The sequence below is a fragment of the Chelonoidis abingdonii genome, chromosome 26, assembly GCF_003597395.2.
Source record: "Chelonoidis abingdonii isolate Lonesome George chromosome 26, CheloAbing_2.0, whole genome shotgun sequence".
Classification (NCBI taxonomy): Eukaryota; Metazoa; Chordata; order Testudines; family Testudinidae; genus Chelonoidis; species Chelonoidis abingdonii.
This window is the reverse complement of record NC_133794.1, coordinates 2,248,895-2,274,702: the sequence shown is the minus strand read 5'-3', so window position 1 is coordinate 2,274,702 and position 25,808 is coordinate 2,248,895. Positions and strand designations below refer to the sequence as shown.

At 53.6% G+C, this 25,808-nt stretch overlaps 2 protein-coding genes across 7 annotated transcripts in view; one reads left to right on the top strand and one right to left on the bottom strand.

The window, feature by feature from the left end:
* Positions 1–276: 276 nt before the first annotated feature.
* On the top strand, positions 277–21,878 carry TRIP10 (thyroid hormone receptor interactor 10). Of its 2 annotated transcripts, XM_032783407.2 has the most exons (12): positions 277–423; positions 1,390–1,452; positions 2,432–2,536; positions 3,221–3,349; positions 4,354–4,500; positions 5,093–5,296; positions 11,533–11,706; positions 13,893–14,002; positions 15,113–15,245; positions 17,819–17,940; positions 19,214–19,344; positions 20,233–21,878. In XM_032783407.2, exons 1-12 carry the CDS (start codon positions 361–363, stop codon positions 20,379–20,381), a joined length of 1,530 nt encoding a protein of 509 aa, XP_032639298.2. In that variant the 5' UTR covers positions 277–360; the 3' UTR covers positions 20,382–21,878. The 2 variants fall into 2 exon arrangements, with proteins under 2 accessions (XP_032639298.2, XP_074917140.1); XM_075061039.1 differs by lacking the exon at positions 11,533–11,706 and having other exon boundaries at positions 20,233–21,876.
* A 1,261-nt stretch (positions 21,879–23,139) lies between these two features.
* SH2D3A (SH2 domain containing 3A) overlaps positions 23,140–25,808 on the bottom strand; it is a 24,996-nt gene continuing 22,327 nt past the window's right edge. For all 5 annotated transcript variants that reach the window (XM_075061034.1, XM_032783296.2, XM_075061035.1 and 2 more), the window contains 2 exons: positions 25,206–25,391; positions 23,140–24,740 (listed from right to left, as the gene is read on the bottom strand). In XM_075061034.1, coding sequence (XP_074917135.1) covers positions 24,568–24,740; positions 25,206–25,391 — 359 coding nt within the window. In that variant the 3' untranslated portion in view covers positions 23,140–24,567. The remainder of the gene's footprint in view (positions 24,741–25,205; positions 25,392–25,808) is intronic.

The following is a 25,808-nucleotide window of genomic DNA, read 5'->3' as shown; positions in this document are numbered from 1 at the left end:
ATCTGTGACCTCCTGCGTACTGCAGACTGGACGCTTCCCTGCAGAGGTGGTTGCACTGAACCTCTCCTTACAGTGGAGCGGCCTTGTGTGTCTTTGAGATTCCAACCTGGGCTTAGCAGAGGCAGGATCCTGGTCTCGACTGACACCTGTTCTGATCCAGGCTGAGATACTTGGGGCAGATGAGTTGAGGGGGTGGGGGCATATGCACTGAGCCTCTGCACCTGTGACCTTAGCATGACCTTGTCGCTCGCCTGATAACTCTGTCCCTGCTCCAGGTTCTGCCAGTACCAGGCCTTCCTGCAAGTGGTGAAGGAGCTCAATGACTTTGCCGGTCAGAGGGAGGTGGTGGCGGAGAACCTGATGACGCGGATCTGCGTGGAGCTCTCTAAGCATGCCCAGGAGCTCAAGCAGGAGAGGAAATTGGTAACGCTTTCTCCCTCCTTGTCTTCCAGTGCAACTGTCCAGTGCCTAGTAATATCTGGGGCTAGGGGATGTGGATCCAGCTAAGCCCTGAGCATCCTTTGCGGCCAGGTGACATATGTGGGGTCCCCACTGAGCCTGGAGAGCTTGGGTAACGTACCAGCCATGTGTGCCTCTGTGCAGGACCCAGCACTAGGGGGAGACAGCCTGTTACTGCCTTGAAGTAATGTCCTAGGGCCTATGGCTCAAGTGGCAGAGGACAGCACTTTTAGATCCAGCGGGACCCAGGTTCAGTCCCTGCAGACGCTGTGTCCCTTGGGTGCGAATTTCAGCCAGCTCACTGTACTGACTGACTCTTGCTGCCTCCAGGAGTGGGGCCACCCCTGCCTTCTTGGAGGGTTTGCCCATGGCTGGACATGGGATCTGTGGGAGCATTGTGGGTGCAATAGCCATGCTGTTTTGAGGGAGCTTTTTTAGAACTACCAAAATTGCCATCTCCCTGGAGAGGAGAAGGGACTTGTACCTGCCCCGTGGTGCTGCTGTAATACAGCTTGTAGAGGTTCAAGAGAATCCCTGGACTGGGGCTGCCTAAGCGTTGCCGTAATACACCGAATAAAAAGCCAGCAGCAGAATGTTCTTCATCACAGTCTGAATTATTAGAAGTGCCTAGTGATTTTGGACCCTTGAGACTTCTTAAAAGGACCCCAACTTTTTCATCTTGGCAGGGTGCTTGGTGCTGTCTGAAAATCGGGGTCAATTTAAGGAGTCTCAAACTTCTCAAATCTCTAGCCACTTCTGCAAATTCTGGCTGTGAAGAAGAATGTTCTGGTGTTGTCTAATTTATTAATAGTGCTAGGCACTGTGTGTTACTCCTTGGTAGTGCCTCGCTGCGCTAGGTGGGGTACAAACACAGAACGGCAAGACGGCTGAAAAATCATGAGGTTCCGCTGAAATTTCTCCTCTTTGCAGCACTTCCAGGAGGGCCGGCGAGCCCAGCAGCAGCTAGAAAACTCCTTCAAGCAACTCGAAAACGTGAGTCCTGGGGAACAGGGCCAGCTGTTTACGTTCTGCTCATTATCGTGTTGGGCCTGATCCAAGCGCTTTGGAGCCACTGGGAGCCTTTCCATTGACTGCAAAGGAAGCTTTGGGTGGCGCTCACCGAGACCCAGCTGCATGGGTCAGCTTGTGCTCTGCAAAGAGCACAGCTGGTGGAAGGAAATGCCTTCAGGAGAATGAAAGGGGCTTTATTCAGAGGAAGTCCAGAACATGTGTGGCAAAACTGTTCTGTGGTTCTAGTGGCTAGGGTGGGGGGAAGGCTGGGAGTCAGGACTCCTGGGTTCTGTTGCTAGCTCAGGGAAGGCAGTGGGGTCTGAAGCATTAGACCAGGGATTCTCAAACATCATTGCCCCATGACCCCCATCTGACAACAAAACTTACTATATGACCCCAGGAGGGGGACTGAAGCCTAAGCCTCCCCCCTTCTACCTCCCTGGGTGCGAAGGCCAAAGCCCAGTGGCGTCAGCTCCAGGGAGGGGGCCTGTAACCTGTGCCCCACCTCTGAGGGCTGAAGCCCTCCAGGCTTCCGCTTTGGCCCTAGGTGATCAGGCTTCCGCTTTGGGCCCCAGCATGTCGAACACCAGCCCGAACAACCACATTAAAGTGGGGTCGCAACCCACAGCTTCAGAACTGTGGCATTAGACCAATGGCAGGTGCTGGGAGTCAGGACTCCTGGATTCTGTTTCTAGCTCTGGGAGGGAAGTGGGATCTACTAGGTTAGTGGAGGGTTGTGTGGGGGACAGCTGGGAGTCAGGACTCCTGGGTTCCATTCCCACCTCTGCCACACACTCACTCCATGCTTTAGGGCAAGTTCCTTAACCTCCTGCCTTCGCTTCCTCCTCTATAATGGGGGAGAGTCCCTGAGCCCCCTCCCCAGTGGTTCCCCAGAATTTTGTGGGTGGGAAGCATCTGTGCGCTCCAGCAAGGTAATGCTGGCTTGTGTTCCTGCCCCCAGAGCAAACGCAAGTTCGAGCGGGACTGCAGGGAGGCGGAGAAAGCCATGCTGGTGGCCGAGAAGCTCGACCAAGACCTCAATGCCACCAAGGCAGACGTGGAGAAGGTCGGAACGCTGCTGTCCCCTTGGCTTGAATCCCTCTAGCGTGGGCCTGTTGGGGATGGGGGAACCATCAGGCGGCATGGGAGGGGGCCCAGCAGGATGGAAGGGAGGGGGGACCTATTGGGTGAAGTAGAGTCCATGGGTTTTGCTAGCTTCTTTACAGACTGGTATGAAGACCAGGTTTCTGCCCCAAAGAGCTGACCATCCATAACTGACCGCATTCAAAGAAGCTGGATTAGAGGAAGAGGATGGTGCCGGGGTTCAGGCTTGGGGAGATCTCGGGTTCAGTTTCCGGCTCTGCCACAGACCCGCCATGGGTAACCTTGGGCCAGTCACTTCATCTCTGTGCCTCAGTTTCCCTGTCTCTGTGATGGGGCTAATGAGCCTTCCTGAGGCTGTTCAGGCTAACCTCTCAGGGGACGTGTCTGCAGCACCTGGCACGATGCAGGCCCACTCTAACCCCCAACGGGGGCCGCAATGATGCGTGGGGGGAGTTAGCTGTGTGGTGCAGGGGAGAAGAGCAGACGGGAGGGAGACCCTCCTGGGAACTTGCTATTGCAGATGGGGAGTTGGCCACCGGCCCAGGGCTTTGACTAGAAGGGATTCCCTGGGCTGGTATCCGGGCCTGTCCGTCTGCCCGCAGGGACAGAGCTGGGCCTGTTGTGACGATTGCACTGACCCCGGCAGGCGAAGCAGCAGGCCAATCTGCGCAGTCACATGGCGGAGGAGAGCAAGAACGAATACGCTTCCTTCCTGCAGAAATTCAACCGGGACCAGAGCCAGTTCTACTTCCTGGAGATGCCGCAGATCTTCAACGTAAGCCCCTCCTACTTAACCTTAGCCCTGCTTCCTCCTTTCTGTCCTTCCCTTCTTTTTCTTTCCCTCTCTGTCAGTTATACCAATAAAATAATAATAATGATGCCCAGCTCTTATCTGTAGATTTCAAAGCCCTTCACAAAGGTATCATTATCCCTGTTTTACAGATGGGGAAACTGAGGCATGGAGAGGGAAAGTGAGTTTTCCCAAGGTCACCCAGCAGGTTGAGCGAAGAATAGAACCTAGGTCTCCAAGGCCCCATTCAGTGCTCTAACCACTAGGCCATGTTTTGTTTAGTGTTGACATTGGAGTCCGAGCCATGGGCCAGGACTCTGCTGTGCTCAGTGCTGTCTAAACAGAGAACAAGTTGTCGTCGCTGCCCCAGACAGCTTCCAGTCGAAGTAAGAGACTAGCTAGATGGGAACAGAACCACCTGTGCACTATGGGGAGTTGTACTGCTTTCACTACACACTTTTTGTGTGTGAATCTTGGGAAGGTCCTGGTCTCTTAGCCTGCGGAACTCACTGCTACAGGATGGCAAAGTACACTGTATTTCTTCCTTATCTACTAAAACTGAAAGGTGGAAAATTCAAAACAAACATCTCCTTGTTCTTGCATTGTGGGAACAGACCTACCTGATCTCCCTTCTCAGTCCCACCCATTATTGTGTGGATTTCTAAGTTGTCTCATCCCCAAGGTAAACAACCCCAGCCTTTTTCAAACTAACTGCCTGCCTGTCCAGCATGAAGGACACCTGGATCCTTATCTGGCTGTTCAGCTGGCCTGCTGTGTGACTTTACGCATGTCATGTCCCCTCTCTCTGCCTCAGTTTCCCCATATGTAAAATGAGGATAATGGCACTGACCTCCTTTGGAAAGCGCTGGGAGATCTATGGATAAAGCACTATATAAGAGCTGCGTAATTAATAACTAATAATAATGTTTGTAGAGCCTTTTCCAGGCCTTTTATCATTCTCACTGTTTTCTGCTCCCTGTCCCTTGCAGAAGCTGCAGGAGATGGACGAAAGGCGGACAGTGCAGCTGAAGGAAGGCTACGGCATCTTCTCCGAGACTGAGCGGCAGGTCATGCCCATCATCGGCAAGTGCCTAGATGGCATGAAGGCAGCAGCCGACTCAGTGAACGAGAAGAATGTGGGTCCTGCTGTCTCTTTAAACTTAGTCCCTCGGGGTGGAAAGCCCACTGGAGGCAGACCCCCCCTAAAGTCGGCAGGACTAACTGGGTGGGAGCCAGCTGTCATAACCTCCCCCCTCCACTAGGGGTCCCAGACCAGCATAGGGGCAGTTTTTTCCTTTTACTTCACCTGGAGGAGTTAAGTCAATCCAGCCCCAGGTCCCAAACCTGGAGGGATTTGAGGGTATTTGTGTCCTAGGGAATGGAAATAAGACCCAGGTGTCCTGACTCCTGCTCTAACCATTACATCTGCTCCTCTTGCGGACCCAGGAAGTCAGGACCCTGCGAGGGGAGTGGGAAGGGGAGGGCTGAGAGTCAGGACGCCTGTGTCCTATTTGGACTTGTGCCCATGGATAGAATAGGGATTGGCGTCCGGTCTGTAGTGATCAAAGTGGAGATCAATGACCCAGCCTTGCTGGCGACACGTGGTTTGTGCATGCAAGTGTTTCTGGGGAGATGGGAACACTGCAGCGAGGTGGAACGGGCACTGGCGGGGAGATAGCAGCAGTTCTCTCGGCGGTGACACCCTCCCCCTCGCCCCACCGCCGGCAGGACTCCCAGGTGCTGATCGAGTTACACAAGTCTGGCTTCGAGAGGCCGGGAGACGTGGACTTTGAAGACTTCAGCCAGCCTATCAACCGCACCTCTTCGGACAGCAGCCTGGGGACGCCTCGGGGCACCCTGGATGGCCGGCTGGACCCCCGCCTGCTGGGCAAGAACAAAGGGAAGCGCTGGCTTTTCAGCAAGAAGAATAAGGTAGAACTGGCAGTGAGGCCCTGGCTCTGGCTGCTGCCTGGGCTGGGGCAGCTCAGCGTGGCTGGAACTTGGAGCGGGATCTTGCGGTCGAAGCACAGAATTGGGAGTCAAGATTCCTGGACCCTAGTCCCATCTCGGGGGTTGGGGTTCAGGACTCCTGGGTTCTGTTCCCAGCTCTGGCAGGGGAGTGTGTAGGGGGGTGAGTCTAGTGGCAGGGGGGGTGGGAGTCAGGACTCTTGGGTTCTGTTCACAGCTCCAGGAGTCCTGATTCCCAGCCCCACTCCCCTCCCGGAGTTGTGAATAGCACCATGAGTCCTGACTCCCAGCCCCTGCCCTAACCACTAGACACCCCCCCCATGCTACTGGTTGACATGAACCCATCCATATCTCCTTCCGCCCCTTTGCCCACCCTACTAGCTATGCAGAGGGGCAGGTGGTACCAAGCGCTGGTCCTGGGCTGCATCATTTATCAACTGTAGATGAACAGCTGCCAAATGCAGTTCTGGGGGCTCTGGGCCTCAGCGACTGCCCCCCTGCCCTGAGCGCTGTGAAGATGCCTGGGTAGTTAGCAGCCTCCAACCCCCTTCTCTCCGGTGCTGCCGGTTGCTCGCTGCAGGCTACGCCGCCCTTTGACCCTGGTCTGCGATCATTCTCCCTGGCTGCATCTCGCTGCCTGTGCATGATGCTATGAAAGAGCCTTAAGCCCCCGTCTCTCCAGTGCTGGGCGGCCGTGAGCCAGTGAGGCTGAGAAGACACTAATAATTAACCAGTTCAGGAGCGCGCGCTGCAAATCAGCCAGCATGAGCCTCTCTTTCTGTCTCCTCCAGCCCCCAGCACTGCCCGATCCTCTTGTCCTCCATGAGTCACATCTGATGCACCCCTCCCTCCCATGCCCCAGGAGAGCTGCCTTGGGAACATGCTGTTCCGACAAGGAATCTTGACCTGGCTTTTATGCCAGGTTAGAGCTCTTGGGGCAGGGAGGGGCTGGGTGTGTTTTTTTGCGTCTTTGATTCTGGGATCCCTGAGTAATTGTAAGGCTTTATTAATAACCCGCCCCCCACATGCTCCCTGTGGAGTGGGGCAGGATCAGTGATGGCCGTGCTCCAGGCCAGCTCTCTCCTGTGTGGGATCCTTCTCAAACAAAAACAAACCTCAGGCTCCCAACACGCCCGGTTTAGCGAAAGGCTTGTTAGCAAAAGTAGGTCACAGCCGCATGTGTCTGAGCCCTTTGAAACCGTTCCCAGGGTCACATCCGTGTTGCAGGATTTCTCTTCCGTCGTCCTCCCCTACGTTTACCTGTGTCCTAACCCCCATGTCCCGTCTGTACTGTGTGGAACAGAGATCACACCTTGATCATTACACTGCTCAGAATGGCCACCGCCTAGGGGTTTTTTCACCTCCCTCTGTAGTGTGGGGTGTGGGTCGGTTATCTCACTTAATCATTCCTTGCTCATGCAGGGCTCCAGGCAGGGGTCCCTCCAATTCTCTGCCTACGACACGTGTTAGTTTTGTCTCCGATGGGCTGTAATATCTGGGCTGCATTTGGGCTGTTGGCTTTAGTATGCAGGTGCTGGGTGGGTGACACAGGAGGTCCCGAACCTAACCGCTGACACAGCTGTGCTCTGAGCTCTGCTCCCCTGCCTCACGTCTGTGCTCTGCATACTCCATCTTCCTCTGCTCCCTCCAGCGTCCACGTCCTGGCTGCATTCGCCTCTTTCCCTGGCACATCCCGGCCTGCGTGGGAGGCTAGTGCAGGCTGCTGCTCTGAGGAAGGGACACGTTTCTGGAGGAGAAATCCTTGGTGTGGTCAGCGCCCTTTTGGCTTTTTCTCCCCCCGAGGCTCGTCACAATTCGGAGCAACTGCAGTGGTCNTAGGATTAAATCTAGAGTTGCCTCTCCCCTTGTGGGTTCCCATACCAGCTGCTCCATGAAGCAGTCATTTAAAGTATTGAGAAATTTTATCTCTTCATTTCGTCCTGAAGTGAAATGTTCCCAGTCAATATGGGGATAACTGAAATCCCCCATTATTATTGGGCTCTTAATTTTGATAGCTTCTCTAATTTCCTTTAGCATTTCATCATCACTATTACAGTCCTGGTCAGGTGGTCGGTAATAGATCCCTAATGTTATATTTTTTTAGAGCATGAAATTTCTATCCATAGAGATTCTATGGAACATGTGGATTTGCTTAAGATTTTCACTTAATTTGAATCTACATTTTCTTTCACATATAGTGCTACTTCCCCCCACCCCCACCCCTCATTGGGGACATTACAGACTGTATGTACTATATGCTAACCCATAACCAAATACCAGCGTCCCCGCCTCTTCCCCCCACCCCCACCCCTGTGGTTCCACTCTTGGGTAGTTCCAGCTCCCTGGCTCTCACCTTTCCACAGGCAGCCCCCACTTCCTCCTGCCGGGGGGCGTCCCAGGCTGCACATTCCCTGCCTTTGCTGTGCACTTCCCAGTAAGGACAGCCCTGCTGAGAACGGAGGGGTTGCTTCAGACCTGTTACACCCTTTCATGCTTAAACTAAAGAGCATTACAGAGAGAACCTCTACAACCAGTGAGAACCCACACGCCCGCTAGCGAGCTCCCCGGCATCACCCTGCCCTATGGGTTCCTTTGTGGGTCCTCCACCCTTCGGCTCTGAACACCCCCTCCCCCCGCACGCGCACACACCCCTGCCTTAGGAAGCCTCTGTCAGCCAAGTCCTTCCAAGGCTCCCTGAGGATTGGGCCCCTCCGTGGACTAGTCGGTTGGCTGGATCAGAAGGAAGGCCTTGAGCTAGCTAAAACCCCAGCCTTCATCCAGATTGTCTCTTGCTGGTCTGTGGGGCTCTGGAGAATCTGCTTTGAACAGGGACATGGATGCCTCCCCAGGTAGCCAAGCGAGTTAATTAGCATTCACCCCTCCCTCTTAGAGAAGTTTCACCCCACGCACACCCAGCCCCGTAGCATTTCCTAGAGCCCTCCTCCAGGGTACACACCATGCACACCTGGCCCGGTGCATTTTCCTACAGCCCTCCCCCCACATGGTATGAACTGTAACACAGGGAGGTCCAGCTTCACTTAAGAAAGTTTCTCTTTTTTCCGTCCGGCTTGTCCAGGATATTAGGGGTTACTGTCCATCTGTCACAGGGCTGCCTTGTCTCTCTGATGCTGGGGAGCCTTGGGCTGCTGTCAAGTGGAAGATGGTTTGGAGGCCCCATTTGGTCATGCGGTGCATAAAGGGGACTTAATGTGGGTGGAAGAGACCCTGTTCAGGGACCTCCCAGGCCAGCATGGAGCTGGCATAAGGGCCTAGCCCCCAGCGTATTAGGGACAGGACCAGTGTGATCTGCACTATGGCCTTTCCCAGGACCTATGGGAAAGAGAGCGTAAGTTAGAGCAGCCCTCAGGAAGGACACTGGGCAGGATAAGGGGGCGGGGAAGGGCTGAGTGAAGCCCTATCGGTTAGTAGGCCATGTGCCCCCACCCTCCTCCAGTTCCAGTAGGCCAATCAGAGACGTCGCGACGAAGGGAACTCGCAGCCCGTAGAAAAGGAACTGGGCTCTAGCGCTCTGCACGCTGAGCCCCTGCTATGCCCCAGCCTTAGTGGGTCCAGGACGAGCACGGCTGGTGGGACTGCAGAGCCCTTCCTGGCTGTGCTGTTCCCATTTCACAGGTACTGCTGGATGGCGGAATTTCTTGCTCTAATTGTCTTGTGCCTGTTTCATATCCAAGCCACTTGCTGCTTCACTTGGTGCATGCGCTGAAAACTCCTACTACTCGGCAACTCGCAGACGTCGATGCCCGGCGTCCTGCGTCCACCCGGGGGGGGGGGGGAACCTAAGATGTCTCCCCTGTAGCAGGGAGCCCAGCGGTGGGGAACCCAAGCTGTGGAGTTCAGACCGAAATGAGGTTTGGATCTGCGGTTTCTGCCAGCAGGAATATAAAAATAGCATTTTGCCTCTTCTCGTCCCCGGAGCTGGAGCAGCATCAGGGGTAGGGCCCATTGGGCCATGCACCTTGTAGGGGTGGGTAAGGAGGGTGACTAGGGAAGGAAGCCCAGGGAACGTATGTCCAAGGCAGAGACTTTTAGGGCATCAATCCCCACCCCCTGATTCGCCATGTGTTCCCTACGAATGTTTCCTGCAGACCCTCACCCTTGAATCCTGCCTTCAGATTTCCCCCCTCCTGCCCCACTCCAGCTGAGGTAGGTGACCCCTGGGGTGATTGTGCATCAGTTACCCCCACCCCCATAGGGGGAGCTGTTGGGTATGTCACGGGGTGCAGGGTACTCAAGGGGGAGTGGGAAGTTATCACATGGAAGCATCCCTATGGAGGGACTGAGAGCTTGTTGTAAGAGGTAGGGTAGGGGATGGATATTCCCCCACCCTGGCAAGGGTTTACTAAAGAGGATAAGACCAACTGTTCACAATGAAGCTAGCAGGAATTCAGGCTTCAAGCACGGGCTTTGCTTCTAAGCCCGGAAGCAGGGTCCTGGGTAGGGTCACCAGTTCTAGTGGACAAATTCCTGGAGGTGTCATCACATGCCATAATCTTTAATGAAAGATTCGTATTTAATTCCTGGAGACTCCTGGACAATCCTGGAGGTCTGGCAACCTGGAGAGTTGGCAAGAACTGTCAGCTCTTTGAGGCAGGGACCATGTCTTTGCCCTGTGGCTGTACAGCATCTAGCGCAATGGGGCCCTAATCTAGGACAGGGGCTCACATATTGCACCTAATATTGAAGCCAGTGGACTTGTTCTCTTGCCTGAAGTGCTTTGCCAGATTGGGGCTTCAGTTAAGCAGGGGAAGGGGTAATGTGGAAAGATTGCACCCTGAGGAGCTAACACCGGGCACAGGCGCTCAGAATGAGGCCCAGAAGCGGGCAGACCTGGGTCGGAGGGGGTGGGGAGGAGATTGAGGGCTGATAGGGGCAATGCAATGGCTAGGGGGAACAATTCAGGACTGGAGATGGAAGTGTCTAAAATCACGATATTGTGGTGGAAAGCTGAAATCTTTCCATTCGGAAATGCCTCTCGTGGTGCCTTATGGGAGTTGTTCAGATGCCTCAAGCTCCCATTCTCTTCTATGGGCTAGGCTCCTCAGCCAGACTACATCTCCCATGATGAACCTGGATCTCGGTGAAGGGAGGCCATGCATCATGGGAGATGTAGTCTGGCTGGGGTGCTGGGCCCACAGAAGCAAATGTGGGGTATGAAGCGCTCAAACTAAAACTCCCATGAGGCACCGCGGTGGCACTTCAGAATGGAAAGATTTCAGTTTTCAACAAAAAACTGAAATTTCCCGCAGGAAGCACCAAAACCAATTTTTTTTTTTTTTTTTTTTTTTTTTATAAAAAGCTTAATTGAAATTCTAATTTTCCACCTTCCCTAACTGAGGGGCCTGTGGACAGGAAGGAATGAAGGCTGGTCTTGGGGAGGAAGGCTGTGAGAGTGAGATGGGGATGGATAGGGGTGAATAACTGGGCTTGTGGGAGCAAAGCAGCCTCTGGTCTAGCTGTCAAGTGACCTTCATGTTACTTGCCTCTTGCTGTAACATGTCCCCCCACCCCTCCTCTCCTTACCATTTCCCATGATGCATTATGGTCTCCCCTCTGGGCAGGTGGTGCATCATGGGAGACATGAACAAAGATCACTTTTTTCCCACCAAAGTGCCTCCCTCCCAAGAGAGGAAGGCAGGTGCCGAAGGCCAGGTCCTCGGTGTCAAACTTCCCAGTCACATGGGTGCCAGGAGAGGCCAAGGGTGCAAGGTGGGGCCCGATCTGTGGCAGGTAGGGGTCTGATCCATGGTGCCAATCACGCCCCTGGTGCAGGGTGGGACTCTAAGCATTTAAAGTAGACATATTTCCTTAGGAGTCTTAGGGGAATTAGGCACCCAGATTCCTTTGACTTCCCATGGGACTCAGGTTCCTTTAGGATTGTTTGAACAATCCTGGCCTTGAAAGGGTTCTGAGCCTATTCCCCTTCCCTTCACTGCTGGGATCCCCTACGCTTGGGACACGGACAAAACAGTTGGTGGGCCTTCCCTCCCCTCGCTGCCTCCGGCTGGTGCATTGTGATGGTGCAGCTTGTCCTTACCCCTCTCCCCTTTATTCCCTGTGCCGTGTTGGGTTGTGGTGGCTTTTTTTTGTTTTTGTTTTTTTGTGCGTGCTGTTTATTTTCTTACAGAGTTCTCTCCGTTGTGTGTCCCCATGTGTTGTGTTGTCCCTTTGTCTGTCTCTAGCTCCCGCCCCCTCCCCTCTCCCCAGTGATCTCTGCCCCACCTCCTTCCTCCTCGTCTGCCACCAACGGACCTCCATCCCCCAAATTCACCCGGGACCCTCTGTCTTACTGTCTGAATGAGATCAATAAGACAGTCAAACCCCGCATCGCCTCCTTCCGCAGCCTCAAACGGGGGGTAAGTTTGTGTCTTGTATTCTGCTTTGTACCAAGCCAGGGGAAGTTGCTGCTGTTACAAAGGGCACCTGCGAAGAGGGAAACACAGTGGGGCTGTGCAGGAAGGAGGCTTAAAGTATCTTTGTTTTTAAGGCCTTTGTGCATCTACTTTGGCTTTCTGGCAAAACCCCATTCAGAAATGCTATTGTAGTGCATCCTGGGAGTTGTAGTTCAGATGCCTCATGAGCCCATTGTCCTCTATAGACCAGGCTCCCTGGTTGGACATCATCTCCCATAATGCACCATGGTATGCCCTTTTTTTTATGGGGAGTTGGTGCATTATGGGATATGTTAGGCTCCTGATGGGACTGCATCTCCCATGATGCACCACCTCCCCTTACAAAGGAGAGGGCAGACCATGGTGCATTATGGGAGATGTTGTCCAACTAGGGAGTCTGGTCCATAGAGGACAATGGGCTCATGAAGCACCTGAACTACAACTACCAGGAGGCACTACGGTAGTATAATCAAATCTAAGTGAGTTGGGTTTCAGGTCTTTGTTTTGTTCAATGAGAACATCAAATCTTTCCGACTGAAGCAGATACATTTCCCCCCAAATCCAGGCTTTCTATAAAAATGCAGTTTCCGTGGGAATTTTCTCTCAGCCCCAGCATGCACCAAATTATTTCTTCTTTTACTGGTCACTTCTTAAAGCCCCGGGTTCTCCCTCTTTTCCATGTAGCTCCAGCCTCCCTCGCGTGGTACAGCAGTTGGTGCTTCCGCCCATTTCAAAAACATCGGGTCCCCGGACACGCGCCTTCCTTCCAAACTTCCTAGCCCAGCCCTTCGCCTGCTCCCCACAGCACGACGTTCCACTGTGTTCTGTTGTCTGAACCAGGAGCTTCACCATTGCAAATGCTCCTGGCTGGAGGATGCAAGCCTCCACTCCAGCTCCATATAAAACCCCAAGCCATCCCTTGCTTTCCAGGGTTCCCGTCTGTTGACTTCTCCTTTTTGGAAGCTGCTGTGCTGCGTTTGCTGCTTGGGGTACAGACTCTGTGGGAGTGGGGTCAAGCCCCAGTCAACATCAAACTGCTTCCTGTTCTAAATAAAGCATCGCAAGCCAGGAGACCAAAGACCCAAGCTAGCAGTCAATTTCTGATCTCTCCCTCTACCCCCGTCACCTCCGGTATTCCCAGGAAGTAGGAGCACTTCTGCAAACCAGGGCTTGCCCACATGGCTTTCACCCTCCATGCCGGGGGGCTGACTCTGTCAGATTGAGGGCCTGTGGTTATTGTGCCAGGATCCCAGCCTTTTTTAAAAAACAAACAAACAAAAAAAATGGGTATGCTCGCTTGGTGTTGCCTTGGCACGGGGTGGAAATCAGTTGCTGGCCAATTGAGTAACTTTGTCCTGTGAATAAAAGTATTAGCAGGCCGGACCCACGGTCCAGCTAGTAGCATCACGGGCGCCTGATGCTTCCAAGGACCTGGCCTCGATGGGATGTTCTTTCCTCGGCGTGGGCATGGTTACGTGGAGCTGTAGCTTTGCACACCGCTGTCTGAGGCCCGTCCACCCAGTGACTTGCCGGAGGCCACACCGGTCTCCTGAGTCCCAGCTCAGTGCTAGTTTCCCCCTTAGCTGCTCCTGCTTAACGGTTGGGGTGGACGCTGTGAGCTGTTCCCTCCTCCATGGGCTGAGGGTTCTGCAGCTGGAGAGAACCAGGATCTTAACCCTCCGTGCTGCTGGTGGAGGCAGAGATCCAGCCCATGTCGGTTTAAAGCTGCAGGGCCATGGCTGGTGTCTTCCCGACAGCTAGGTGCCGAGCTCTCTCCGCTGCACAACCAGAGATCTTCGGATCCCGGCCACTGCTGCAGAAAGGCATCATGCAACGTCTTGCCCCAGGAGGGGCCCCACCTCCAAGCGCTGTCCCTATTCTGCGAGGTACCGAGCTCTTCCAATGACCAGTGAAGGTCGAGGAGGCTCGGCGAGATCAGGCCCTTAGAGTGGTGCACACACGTTCCCCTGGCGCTGGCTAGTGTCTTGCAAGTTAGAGGCAGTGGCTGTTGGCAGCCCCTGCAACCCATAGTGTGAAGGAATTGGAGGGGCACAGGGGACTGGATTTTGTGGCTGGGGAAGAGGGTCCATATTACGACATGAAGGGAACTGATGTATCCTTTTCTTCCCCTCACCACTTCCTGCCGCCAGCCTGTGATCACGGAAGATTTCAGCCACTTGCCGCCAGAGCAGAGAAGGAAAAAGCTGCAGCAGAAGATCGAGGAGAGGAACCGTGAGCTGCAGAAGGAAATCGACCAGAGGTACAAGCGCTTGATGCCCTGTAGGCAGTGCCTTTTGAATGCCTCCTGTCTTTGTTCTCCTCTGGTGGCGGCCCACCTGCTGGACTACATCTCCCATGATGCTCCATGGACTAGGACTCCCACAATACACCACACCTCCCTTCTCCAGGCTTTTAAACCCTGAGGGTTTAGCCATAGTCTGTAAGTCTGGCCTCCTGCTGCAGTGAGTCCTGTAGACTGCACACAGTAGGGAAATGCTATTTCCACAAAGTGTGCGTGCTTGATCTGTAATCACTCCTTCAAAAAGCATTGTACAGTGAGCCCAACGGAGATGGATGGCCCAGTTGTGCCAGGTGCTGGATGTGCGTCGTGAGAGCCAGTCCCTGCCCCAATTTGTCTACAGTCTAAATAGACCAGGGTAGGAAGGGAAAACAGGAGGAGGAGAAATGATTTCCCCCAAGTCCGGGGCAAAGTAATGGCAGAGAGACAACTAAGGGGGAGTGTGATAGAAGTCTGTAAAATGATGCCTAGTGCACAGAAAGTGAATGTGTTGTTTACCCCTCATAACAAGAACTAGGGATTACCGGATGAAATTAATAAGCAGCAGGTTTAAAACAAACAAAAAGGAGTAGACCTGCAGAACTCCTTGCCAGAGGATGTTGTGAAAGCCAGAACTAAACGGGGTTCAGAAAAGAACTAGATAAGTTCCTGGAGGATAGATCCATCAATGGCTATTAGCCAAGATGATCAGGGATACAACCCCATGCTCTGGGCATCCCTAGCCTCTAATTTCTGGAAGCTGGGAGTGGATGATGGCCTGTTCTGTTCATTCACTCTGAAGCACCTGGTATTGGCCACTGTCAGAAGACGGGATACTGGGCTAGATGGACCTTTAGTCTGACCCAGTGTGGCCATTCGGATGTTCTTATGTAACTCCTAGTCCGGTGCTCTGTCTGTTAGGAAGCACTCCTTCCCCTTGTTCTCTTTACATGCAGGAGGCTATAAAGGGAGGGAACCAATCAGTTTGTATCCTACAATTTGCATTCAAATCTCTTTTTTCCAGAAGGCAGAAATTTTGTGTGCTGTCCCTTTAAATCCCTTCCCCTAACTCTTCCCCACACTTCCCCACAGAGATGCCTTAAACAAGATGAAGGACGTGTACCAGAAGACGCCCCAGATGGGCGACCCCGCTAGCCTGGAGCCAAAGATCTCTGAGACCCTCAGCAACATCGAGAAGTTACGCCTAGAAATCCAGAAGTACCAGGTAAGGGGGAGGGGGATCACGGGATGGGACTACGTCTAACACGCTCCCCAGGACCCTTTGGGAATCCACGCATCCGGCTCTGCTCTCCAGCCATCTGTGGCTCCAAACACACGCGATGCCCCGTATGTCCGGCCAGTCCTTCCTTTGAACCAGTTCAAAGTGCGGTAAATTTGTAAGGGAGGTCTTTATCTCCCTCTAGTGGCTGAACCACGTAACAGCGCCTCGCTCTTCTCAAGCACTTTTTATCCTTGGAGCTCAGTGTTTTACGGACGAGGACAGTGCCATTATCCCCATTTCACAGTGGGGGAAACTGAGGCAAAACACGGGGGAAGTGTCTTGCCCCAGCAGGCCAGTGTCAGAGCTGGGAATAAAACCTAGATCTCCTAAGTTCCTGGCTAAGTGTTCTATCCACTAGGCCACGCTACTCTGCCCTTGTTAAGGCCTCACCTATGCTAGCAAGTGGACGGTAGAAAGCCTACTCTTGGTATAGACACAGTAGATGCAGCTTGTAGTGGCAGAAGAGTGCTTTCAATGGGGTAGCGTATACTGGTTCTCCAAGTGAAATAAGTGACATTGGCAAAAGCATTTGTATATTGCAATAAGAATGTGTAAAAAAAAACAAACAAACAAAAAAACAAAAAAAACACTCCTAACCAACATTAATATATGGACAAAATTGTCGGGCCCATCTAGCACAACGATCTCCACGTCCACACGGTGTCCCTTGTCTTAAGGATCTAAAATACTTAGAATCTATCAGTATGTGGCCCCCGTCACTGTCACATCTGAGCAGCGCACCATCTTTAGTGTGTTTATCCTCCCAGGGCAAAGCTGTTATCTCCATTGTACTGATGAGGAGACCGAGGCACAGAGAAGCTAAGTGACATACCCAGGGACACACAGGAAGTCTGTGGCAGCGCAGGGACTTGAACCTGGGACTCAAGTCATAGGCTAGTGCCCTACCTGCTGCACCATCCTGCTTCTCTAAGGCATATTGGGGTGTCACTCAGATTAGAAGCTATTTGAGGCAAGAACCAGCGTCTTGTTCTGTGTTTATACAGCACCTAGCACAATAGAAACCTGGGCCATGACTGGCGGGCCTAGGCACTACCATAATACACCTAATAATGTACAGCGTCTAGCACAGTGGAGACCTGGGTCATGACTGAGGGTCCTAGGCACTACCACAATATGAATAATATCAAAAGATGAGAGAATATTTTAAACCAGGCAGTGACCCTAGGTGTCACGACCACATTGGTTCTCAGGTTAGGTGTTCTTATGACTTATGAGCGGTTGAGTCATGCCTAAATTATTCTGGGGTGAATCATGTGTGTAACTCAGCGTCCAGTATCGTTTCTTTCATAGAAACAGCCTGGGCCTTCGGTCGCTTTCTGTTTCTCAAGCGACAAACTTTACAGCAGAGAATCCTGTTAAATGGCTCTGCCCAGTTTCCTTACTCGCTAAGGAAGTTACACTTGGCCACAAGTCTATTTTATGAATGAGTCGGCTGAATGTGCATAGCCTGATCAAAGCACAGGTCACGGCGCCTTTCCCCGCCCCATTCCTCCAGTGATTCAGACCCTCTTGGGTGTTCCCTGTCCCTACAGTTCATAGCTCACGTCTCTGATACTGGAGTGGGTAGGAATGGGATTGTAGCTAACTGGCTGGGAGGCAGGACTCCTGGGTTCTATTCACAGCTCTGGGGGAAGTGACAGAGGCAGTGCTAACCTTAACCCTAAACAGGAATATTTTGGGGGGCTTACCCATCCCCCCTCACCCACCTCCTAAAAATAGTAATGATATTTCCATAACAAATATACCAACACGCTGTGGACTGACACACTTGTTAAATATGGTGAATGGTATTTTGGGGCTATTACTGAGGTGGGTCCACCTTGCCCTAAGCAGTTGCTTAGTCTCCTTATGTCTAGCGCCACCATGGAGGAATGGGGTCTAGTAGTTGGAGCAGGGACCCAAGACTCCTGGATTCTGAACGCTGATTTTCTCTAACTTACAGTGGGGGCAGGCTGGGCAAGACAAAATATGGGGAGCCCAAAGACTGTGTGAAGCCTGGAGCCGAACTGAGAATCGGGGGTACTTTCAGCTGCTCTGGAAAAGCACCTCACTGGCTGGGTCTGTAGATATTCAGAGGGCAGGGATGGCAGGGCCGCCCAGAGGATTCAGGGGGCCTGGGGTCTTTGGCGGCGGGTCTTGGGGCAGAAGGACCCCCCGCCGCCAAATTGCCACCAAAGACCCAGAGTGGAAGACGCTCCGGGGGCCCAGGCCCCATGAGAGTTTTTTCCGGGGCCCCCAAAGCGAGTGAAGGACCCCGCTCCAGGGGCCCCAAAAAACTCTCGTGGGGACCCCTGCGGGGCCCGGGGCAAATTGCCCCCCCGCCTCCCCCCCGGCAGCCCTGGGGGATGGGGCCAAGACCCCATAGAGCTGCTACGGAGCAGAGAAGGAAGCCCCATGTGACCGAAGACGCTTGCCCCCCTGTGCGATCTGTCTCTACTGGCGGGAGGCAGGAATGAAATACTTGAACCTCTCTCTCTCTCCCCTGCACCTCCTAGTCGTGGCTGGCCGAAGCCGAGAGCAGAATGCTGAGTAACCGGCCGGACAACACCCTGAGATACAGCCGCCACCTGGACCACGCCACCACCCTGAACAACAACGGTTCCCACGAGAAGGGCAGGTGAGGAGGTGAAATGTCCGTCCCCAGGAGCTAGGGGGAGCAGGCGGCCGTAATACCCAGGTGTCATAAGTAGATAGGTAAGGGTTAATTTTCTTTTACCTGTAAAGGGTGGAAAAAGGGGGAACCAAACACCTGACCAGAGGACCAATCAGAGACCTGGATTTTTTTTAAAGTCTGGGAGGGAACTGGAAACTCGGGGTCTTTTGTTCCTCGGCTGTGAGTAAACAAGCTTTTCTTCTAACTCCATCTTCTTTCAAATATGCTACTATAAAGTGTGAGTACAAAGGAACCAAAGTAATCGGCTGTGATGTGCTTTGAGTTGTATTTACATGGGTGTTGATTTGCTGGACTGGTTAATTGGGCTATCTTTTAAACCAGAATGTTTATTCCTATTTTCTTTAAGCCATATCCTGTATTAAGTTTCTTAATGCAGAGTGTAGTATATGTAAGTTCTTTTTTTTTTATATAAAGTTTTCTTTTTAAACTGTGGGAGTTTCTTTTCCTAGTGAGGCAAAGGGGGAGAGAATTCTGTGCCCGGAGTTCTGTTAATCTTGTGACAGGCTAGTGGGCGGGGGAGGGAAAAGGCTACGGGACAAAGGGAGGGGTGAATCTCTTGTGTGAGCTGACTAGGTTTGAATGCATAGCCTCGGGGAAGCTAGATTGCCTCTCTGGTTGTATTCAAAGGGAATAGGACAGCATCGCACCGGCTAACCCAGGAAAGGGGGGGAAGCTGGGGGATGAGATAGAGGAGACCCAGGGGCTCTGGGTCTTGAAGGGGTCCCCCAAGGAAAGGTTTGGGGAACCCGAGGGGGCCGAAACCCTGGAAAACTTCAGCTGGTGGCAGCGAGATAAGATCCAAGCTGGTAGTGAGCTTGGGGGAGGTTCACAGTAAGCACCCAGATTTTGTACGCACAGGTCCAGATCTGGGACAAACGTTTACCACACCAGGTGTGGGTGCTGTTGAATCCTCACCCGCGTGTGTGGTTTGGGATCTCTGGGCCAGGTGCCGTCTGTTTGTCTTGCCAAAGGAGGATTTTTGTCATCGAAGAGTCTGACTAGAACCCAGGAGTCCTGGCTCCTTAGCCCCCGTGTTCTTATCACTAGATCCTGCACCCCTCCCAGAGTGGGGATTAGAACAGGAGTCCTGGCTCTCAGCTCCCCTGCTCTAACCACTAGACCACACTCCTGCTTCTGAACAGTCACACTGGACTCCCTGTGGCTAGAGCTACTCCTCGAAACAGCTGCTTACCCTGTCTCCTCATTGGTCCCTCAGCCCTGACGCCACCAACTCCGACGACAGCCAGGATGCCCTGAACCAGCCAATCTACACGGAGTTTGATGAGGACTTCGAGGAGGACCTGGCATCGCCCATCGGCATCTGTGTGGCCATGTACCAGTTTGAAGGTACTCGCCCAAGACACTTCTGAGCCAGGTTCCCTTGTTGGACTTCATCTCCCATGATTCACCAGGGTCTTGCCCCTCTTTGATTGAGGAACAGTGCATTATGGGAGTCTTTGGGCCATGGTGCATCATGGGAGATGAAGTCCAGCTTCAGAGCTGGGCCCAGAAAGGAGAATGGCACCAGAACCCTGACTCCCATAAGGCATCATGGCAGCATTTCTTTATCATGATATTCTGCTTTTTGGGTAGTTTTTCAAGAGAAAATTGACATTTCCATGGGAAGCAGATACTTTACCTGAAAAATCTCATTGAGTCAAAAAACAATTTTTGGCTGGAAATTTTTCAGCCATCCTTAGCCTCTTCCCCCTCCCACCAAACCCTAGTGACTGTCGCGCAATGAGGATAACAGTCTTACTACTGCTAGCAGAGCTCCTCCTTTAGGTCAAACAGTAGGAACCTGTTTTAATACTGAAGGTCTTGAGTTCAAACCCTGCTTAGGGGTTGGAGACTTCACCGCCAAGCAGACTACATCTCCAAACCCCTATTCAGTTCACCCCCTCTCCAGGTAGGAGTTTGGCATAAGTTCCCCTTTAACAGCTGCCCACTGGGATATTTCCTGGCTAACGGGGGACATTTAAGGTCTGCACTATTCACCCATGTTTTCTAGGGGAAACTTCCAGCCCCTAGTGGCCTATTGCTGCAGCCAGCTGTGTGGATTTGGGGAAGGGGCACAGAGGCTGTGATCCCCCAGAGGTCCTAGGAGCTCTAACATACAGGTCCTCCCATCACAGGGATTGGGGGGAACCTAGAACTGACCTCTGAAACGAGCGATTCTTCTAACCCACTTGCCTTGATTTCCCCCACCCTGTTCCTCCCTCCCCATCACCCCAGGTTCCAGCGAAGGCACCATCTCCATGAGGGAGGGGGAGGAGCTGAGCCTGATGGAGGAGGACAAAGGCGATGGCTGGACTCGGGTGCGGAGGAGCAAAGGCGGCGAGGGCTACGTGCCAACATCCTACCTGCGGGTCACCCTGAACTGAGCTCGGACCTCCCCGCCCGCCTGGAAAAGTGGCAGCTGGTTCATGGAGCTGCAGGGGGGGTGGCAGGGATTGGAGCAATGCTGCCGGAACCTGGGAGTTGGGACTCAGGGCTACAGGCGTGGAAGTGGCCTGTGGCCCTCGTGGGCAAGCAATGGTACCCGCTTGCAAAGCAGATCGCCTGTAAGGGGAAGGAGAACGCCCCCCACCCCCTTCTGCCCATGCCCCAGCTCTGTGGAATTTCACATTTCAGCACGGCCTCTCAGCTCGTGGGAGAGGTTGCAGTGGGTGCTAGTAGGAGGGATGGACTGGGTTTCTGGCTGCTGCCTCTGCATACTCCATACTGCGCCCCCTCAGTCAGATTCCCTGTGAGTGAGTGAGTAACTCAACCTCCTCCTAAAAGCTAGCTTAGGGCAAAGGGATGCAGGCTCCATCAAGGTGTGCTGAGCAGAGCCCATGTGGGGGCTTCTGGAATAGGAAGTGTCCTCTGCATCTAGTCTTCCATGTTTGTCACCCTGGCATCCGGGCACCGTCCAACTGCATGTTAAGCACCATGATAAACCTCAGTCCTGGGTTGGTTGTTTCCCTCCTGGGATTCCAACCCAGGACCTGTGGCTCCCCACTTAGGCTGGTGCCAGCCTGGATCTTAATGGAACAGAGGTGCCAGCCAGCCAGGAGCCCCAGGGCCTGAACCTCCCTGTGTTCTCTGCCAGGGCCCGCAGCTCTGAATTCCCCTGTCCCTGGGAGGGAGTGAGTGCCCATTACAGCTGATGCCACCAGCTCAATCATTGGCCGAGCTCCAGCCCACTTCCCCCTCTGCCACGACATGCACTTTATTCCCCAGACTCCAGAACTCGCCCAGCCAAGGAAAAAAAAGAGCAAAAAGTGCCTGCTGCATCAATGAATCTGTCTCCTGGGGGGCGGGGGAGGCTGATCGCGCTGGTGGGAGCCCAGGGGGCCAAGCTGCAGCCAACCCCTTCCGTGTAATAATTATTATTTTTTAGAGGACTCTAATATATCAGCCTTTTATACAGTGATCAATTACTGCTCATTTTAGCCTGTGCCTCAGTTAACCTGTACCATAAGTGTAAATGTCCCAGTTGTCTTGGCTTCTGCTCACCCTATGGGGGAGGGAGGGGGCAGATCCTGTCTCCTCTCTGGTTCTGAGAAGTGGGTCTGGGGGTCGCTGTGCCGGAGCCCATAGAATGTATTTCCACTGCAGCCTGGTGCCTTTTACACTTTATGTAAATAGTTGATTTCCCCCCCACCCCCCTTCCTGTGCAGTTTTTAAGTTTATAAAAACGATACGGACTCTGGCGCTGAGGCCTCGGTTTGTTTCGGCCGTGGGAGGGGAGCAGAGCAGTTGGTCTGTGTTCTGGTAACACTTAGCCCACCTTGCTCTTAGGGAGAGGGGTGTGGTTGGTTGTGTATATTACTGTCATGTCTAGAAGTGCCCCAGCTGAGAGCAGGACTCCCACGGTGGTGGCCTGACATCCAGGCCTTGTCTACACCAAAGGCCTATGTCAATAGCGGGTTTGAAAATTCCACCCCCTGAGCAATGCAGTTGTACCGACTTATCCCCCTGTGTACACAGCACGATGCTGATGGGAGAAACTCTTCCCATCAAGGTGGCCACCGCCTCTGAGGACGGAGGATTAACTATGCTGCCAAGAGCAGCTCTCCTGCTGGCAGAGTAGCGTTTTAGCTCTAGTATGACAGTGGGGCGGCTGTACTGTGAAGACAAACCCTGAGGGTTCGAATACACATGAAGACACTCTAGGGTAGCCGGGGAAGGGTGTAGTTTTTACATGCGCTTGCAGGTTGAGCTACAAACCCTGGAGGGGCTTAAGGTCTCCTTGAGGCTACGTCCAGTCTTCACTGGAACTTTGCCTTGTGGCAATGCGTTGGCTAATGCGAGTTAAGGGCACTTTTTTCCTAATGTGCTGGATGGCCCGGCTGGGGATGCGGCCTGGGCCGCTTTTAAATGCTGTGTTGTTGAGGCCAGCCCCAGCTTTGGACGGGGTGGTGGTGGGGGTTCTAGACTACCTCTGTCGAGGTAAATTACCTATGCCCCTGCTTGTCATGTACAACCCTTATGGAGCTGCCCAGCAGTAGAAATGCATCCTGGTTTTGCAGTGAGGACAGAGCTAAGGAATGCTCATCCCTGTTTTTCATTTGGGAAACTGAGGCACAGACAGTGACCATCTCCCAGCTGCACAGTGGCAGACCTGCAACTGGAACACAGGCTGCTAGTGGGTTTAGAGCAGGGGGGACTTGGCCACCAGGACTCCTGGGTTCCGTTAGCAGGAGGGGGACTGAGAGTCAGGACTTCTGGGTTCTAGTCTCAGCTGTGGGAAGGGCGTGGGCTCAAGGAGGTTCAGAGTCCTAGCTTTCCCTTCCAGTGAGGGGAAGGATAGCTCAGTGCTTTGAGCATTGCCCTGCTCAACCCAAGGTTGTGAGTTCAATCCTTGAGGGGGCACTTAGAGATCTACGGCAAAAATCTACCTCGGGATTGGACTAGATGACCTCCTGAGGTCCCTTCCCACCCTATATTCTATGATTTTACTATGTGAGCATAGGCCTGTCTGTTTCCCCATAAGGGCCATGGTACTTTTACTTCCATGCAGAAGTTCAGGAGTGGGTTAGAGACAACATTTAAACTGCTTTTTTCTGCTAGAGTAGAGCAGGGGCTTAGTCACGCTTGTGCTGTTTCTAGCCACCCCCATTCTTCTTCCACTGTGGATGTGGGGAAGAAAGGGGGGGCCCCACAAATGGAATTGCAGTTTGCATTGGCTTATTCAGAGCAGGGGCCTTAAATTCCCACCCTCGCTGAGAGTGGTCTGGCTTCCCCCCTAGAAAGGGCTTAGCCTGAGCTCAGAGCATCCACACAGGGCTAAGCCTGGCTGTAACTACCCTTGTTTAAATCCCCACCTTAAGCTCTCGTAGACATAACCCTGCTGGCCAGCTGCTCCTTGGGGCATTGGACAGGCACTGACTCAAGCTGGTTCCCCTCACGTGAGCAGAGACTCAGGGGGGCAGGAAACACGACAGCCTGGCTCGGACCGTTCTCCTTGGCGGTGCATTGTCTGGTTTCGCTTCCCCACTGCCCTCCGCTGAGGAGAGCGCTGGGCTGAGGTCGGGGGGACGACAGTAGGATGCTTTAGTTAGACAGCAGTTGCCAGCAGAAGCTGAGCGTCCTAGTCTAATCCCTGGGCGGCCTCTCCTAGCCTTCACCCCATCTGCTGCAGCCTGCTTCCTGCCCAAACTGCCTGCCAAACCCAGGTGACTCCTGCTGTAAGCATTAGGCAATTCTTTATCCCTGGGCCAGAGGTGACAGTCCCCTGCCACCCAGGCCCAGGGGAGCTCCCTTAATGCACTGAGGGCAACCTAGAACCTGTTCATTTCAGGGGAGAAGGGGACAGGGGCAGAGAGAGACTTTTCACTTCCTGTAAGTCTCCAATAGTCATTCTAAGGGGGCAGGGCATGCATCCCCCTTTGGGCTAGGGTCCCCCCCTGAATGGGGGTGAAGGGCCCAGTAGGTGTCTACCACCCGGCCCTCTCCTGAGAGAGACAACAGCACTCAAGCCCCAGGCTGAGTTCTAGCCCAGCTCCTGCTGCACCAGGAGCCCTCAGCCGCCTCCCTGGCATCCCTCCAGGCACCCCAGTGACAGGAGCAACCCTTTGCAGCAGTTATCCAAGTCAGCTGGAAGTCTTTGGTTTATTGCTCCAGCCACCGCTCCTCTGCTGGGAGGGGGAATCCCCTCTGTTCCCTTTAACCAGCTCACATCCTCCCACACTGGCAAAGAGGCGGGAGAAGCTAGACCTGCAGTGGCATTTTGCATTTAAAAAGCCGTAGGCTTGCGAGTGCAATGTGTCCACCAACCTGTCCCACTCCACCAAGCTTCTGTACACAGAGCAGCCGCTTCCAGCAGCAAGGCAGGAGGAGGCTGGTAGAATACTGCCCTGGCATAAGCTGCTGAAATCTCTGTATCCACCGTCTTCTGCGGCGGTGGGGCTTGGAAGGCTTTCGGTCTCGGGCTAGTTCCCTTGTCCCCATCCTGCTACTGGCACTGGCGGCCAAGCTCGTGGAGAAATCTCCAGGCACCGAGGCGCAGTCGCTCCTCCATCCTGTGCCGACTTGGCTCTGCAAGCCATTGTTGATGGTCCGTGCCACGGTGGAGGAGGAAACTCAGGGCTCCGTTTTCCCCGCTGGTTCTAGTTTCTGGGACAGCACCGTGAGGATGGCGTCGAATTTCCTGTAGCGCTCGGCCCGGTCCGCAGCCGCTCCTTTGCTGCCCCAGAATAAGCGGAGCGCAAACTCGGTTTGGAAAGCTTCGAGGAGCTCCGGCGTGGCTTGGAATCCTAGGGAGAGGAGAGACAATACCAGGGAACGGCTGAGGCTCTCGCTCGTTCCTTCCTACACTGTTTGTGTTACTGCAGGCCGGTGTCCTAAGAACTGGTTTTATTGAAGGCAAGGCCTAGCTCCACATACACTGGGGCTACTCAAACCATTTTCATCAAAGCTGGATTTGAGAATATACTGTTTGAAACTGCCTCGCCTGTGCCTTGTGGGAGTTGTAGTGCAGTGACTGCATATCCACCACCACCTCTGGGGCAGAGCTTCCTTGTTGGACTACATTTCCCATCATGCACCACAGCATTGCTTCATGTGTAGTGAAGCAATGGCAGCATGGGAGATGTAGTCCAGCTGGGGAAACCAGCCTAGAGAAAATAGGGAGCATGACGAGGCAACTGAACTACAACTCCTATGAGTCTCTCGAAACCCTTCAGCCAGCCCCAGACGCACGCAGCTCCCTGCAACCCTACCTTGGAGCTTAGCCTCTGCGGTGGCTTTGTAGGCCCTGGTGCTGGCGGCGATGGAGCGGGCGGACTCCAGCGTGCGTAGGAGGAGGTCGCAGCTCTCCTCATGGTCGTCCCAGAGCTGCTCCCCTTCCATGAGGCTGATGAGAGGCAGGAGGTGAGGGACAGCGACCTCTCCTGGGGAGCAGTTCCCTGCAGCAACGGAACAAGACATCAGAGCCACCTCCAAGCAGGGGCCTGTACCCACTCACATATCCAACCTGTGCCTTGTAGGCCAGGCACTACTGCCCAGACAAATCTGTCCCACCCAGATCTGCCGCCAGCCCAGATCCTTCGAGCAGCAAATGGGCAGACCGTGGCCGCTGGAGGTGGAAGAAGACTCCAGCAGCAGCAGTAGGTCTTTTATCTCAGGCCTCGGTCTCTGCAAGCCTAGCCACTGGGGTTGATGCGTCAGGCAAACAGGCCCAGAAGGGGTCTGCCCTGAAACTGCAGTGGAAGCTTGTCATGGTATAATTCCCCACTCTGAACCTTAGCGTCCAAAAGATGGGGTATCAGCATGAATTCTTCTAAGCTCAATTACCAGCTTAGTACTTGTAGCGCTGCCACCAA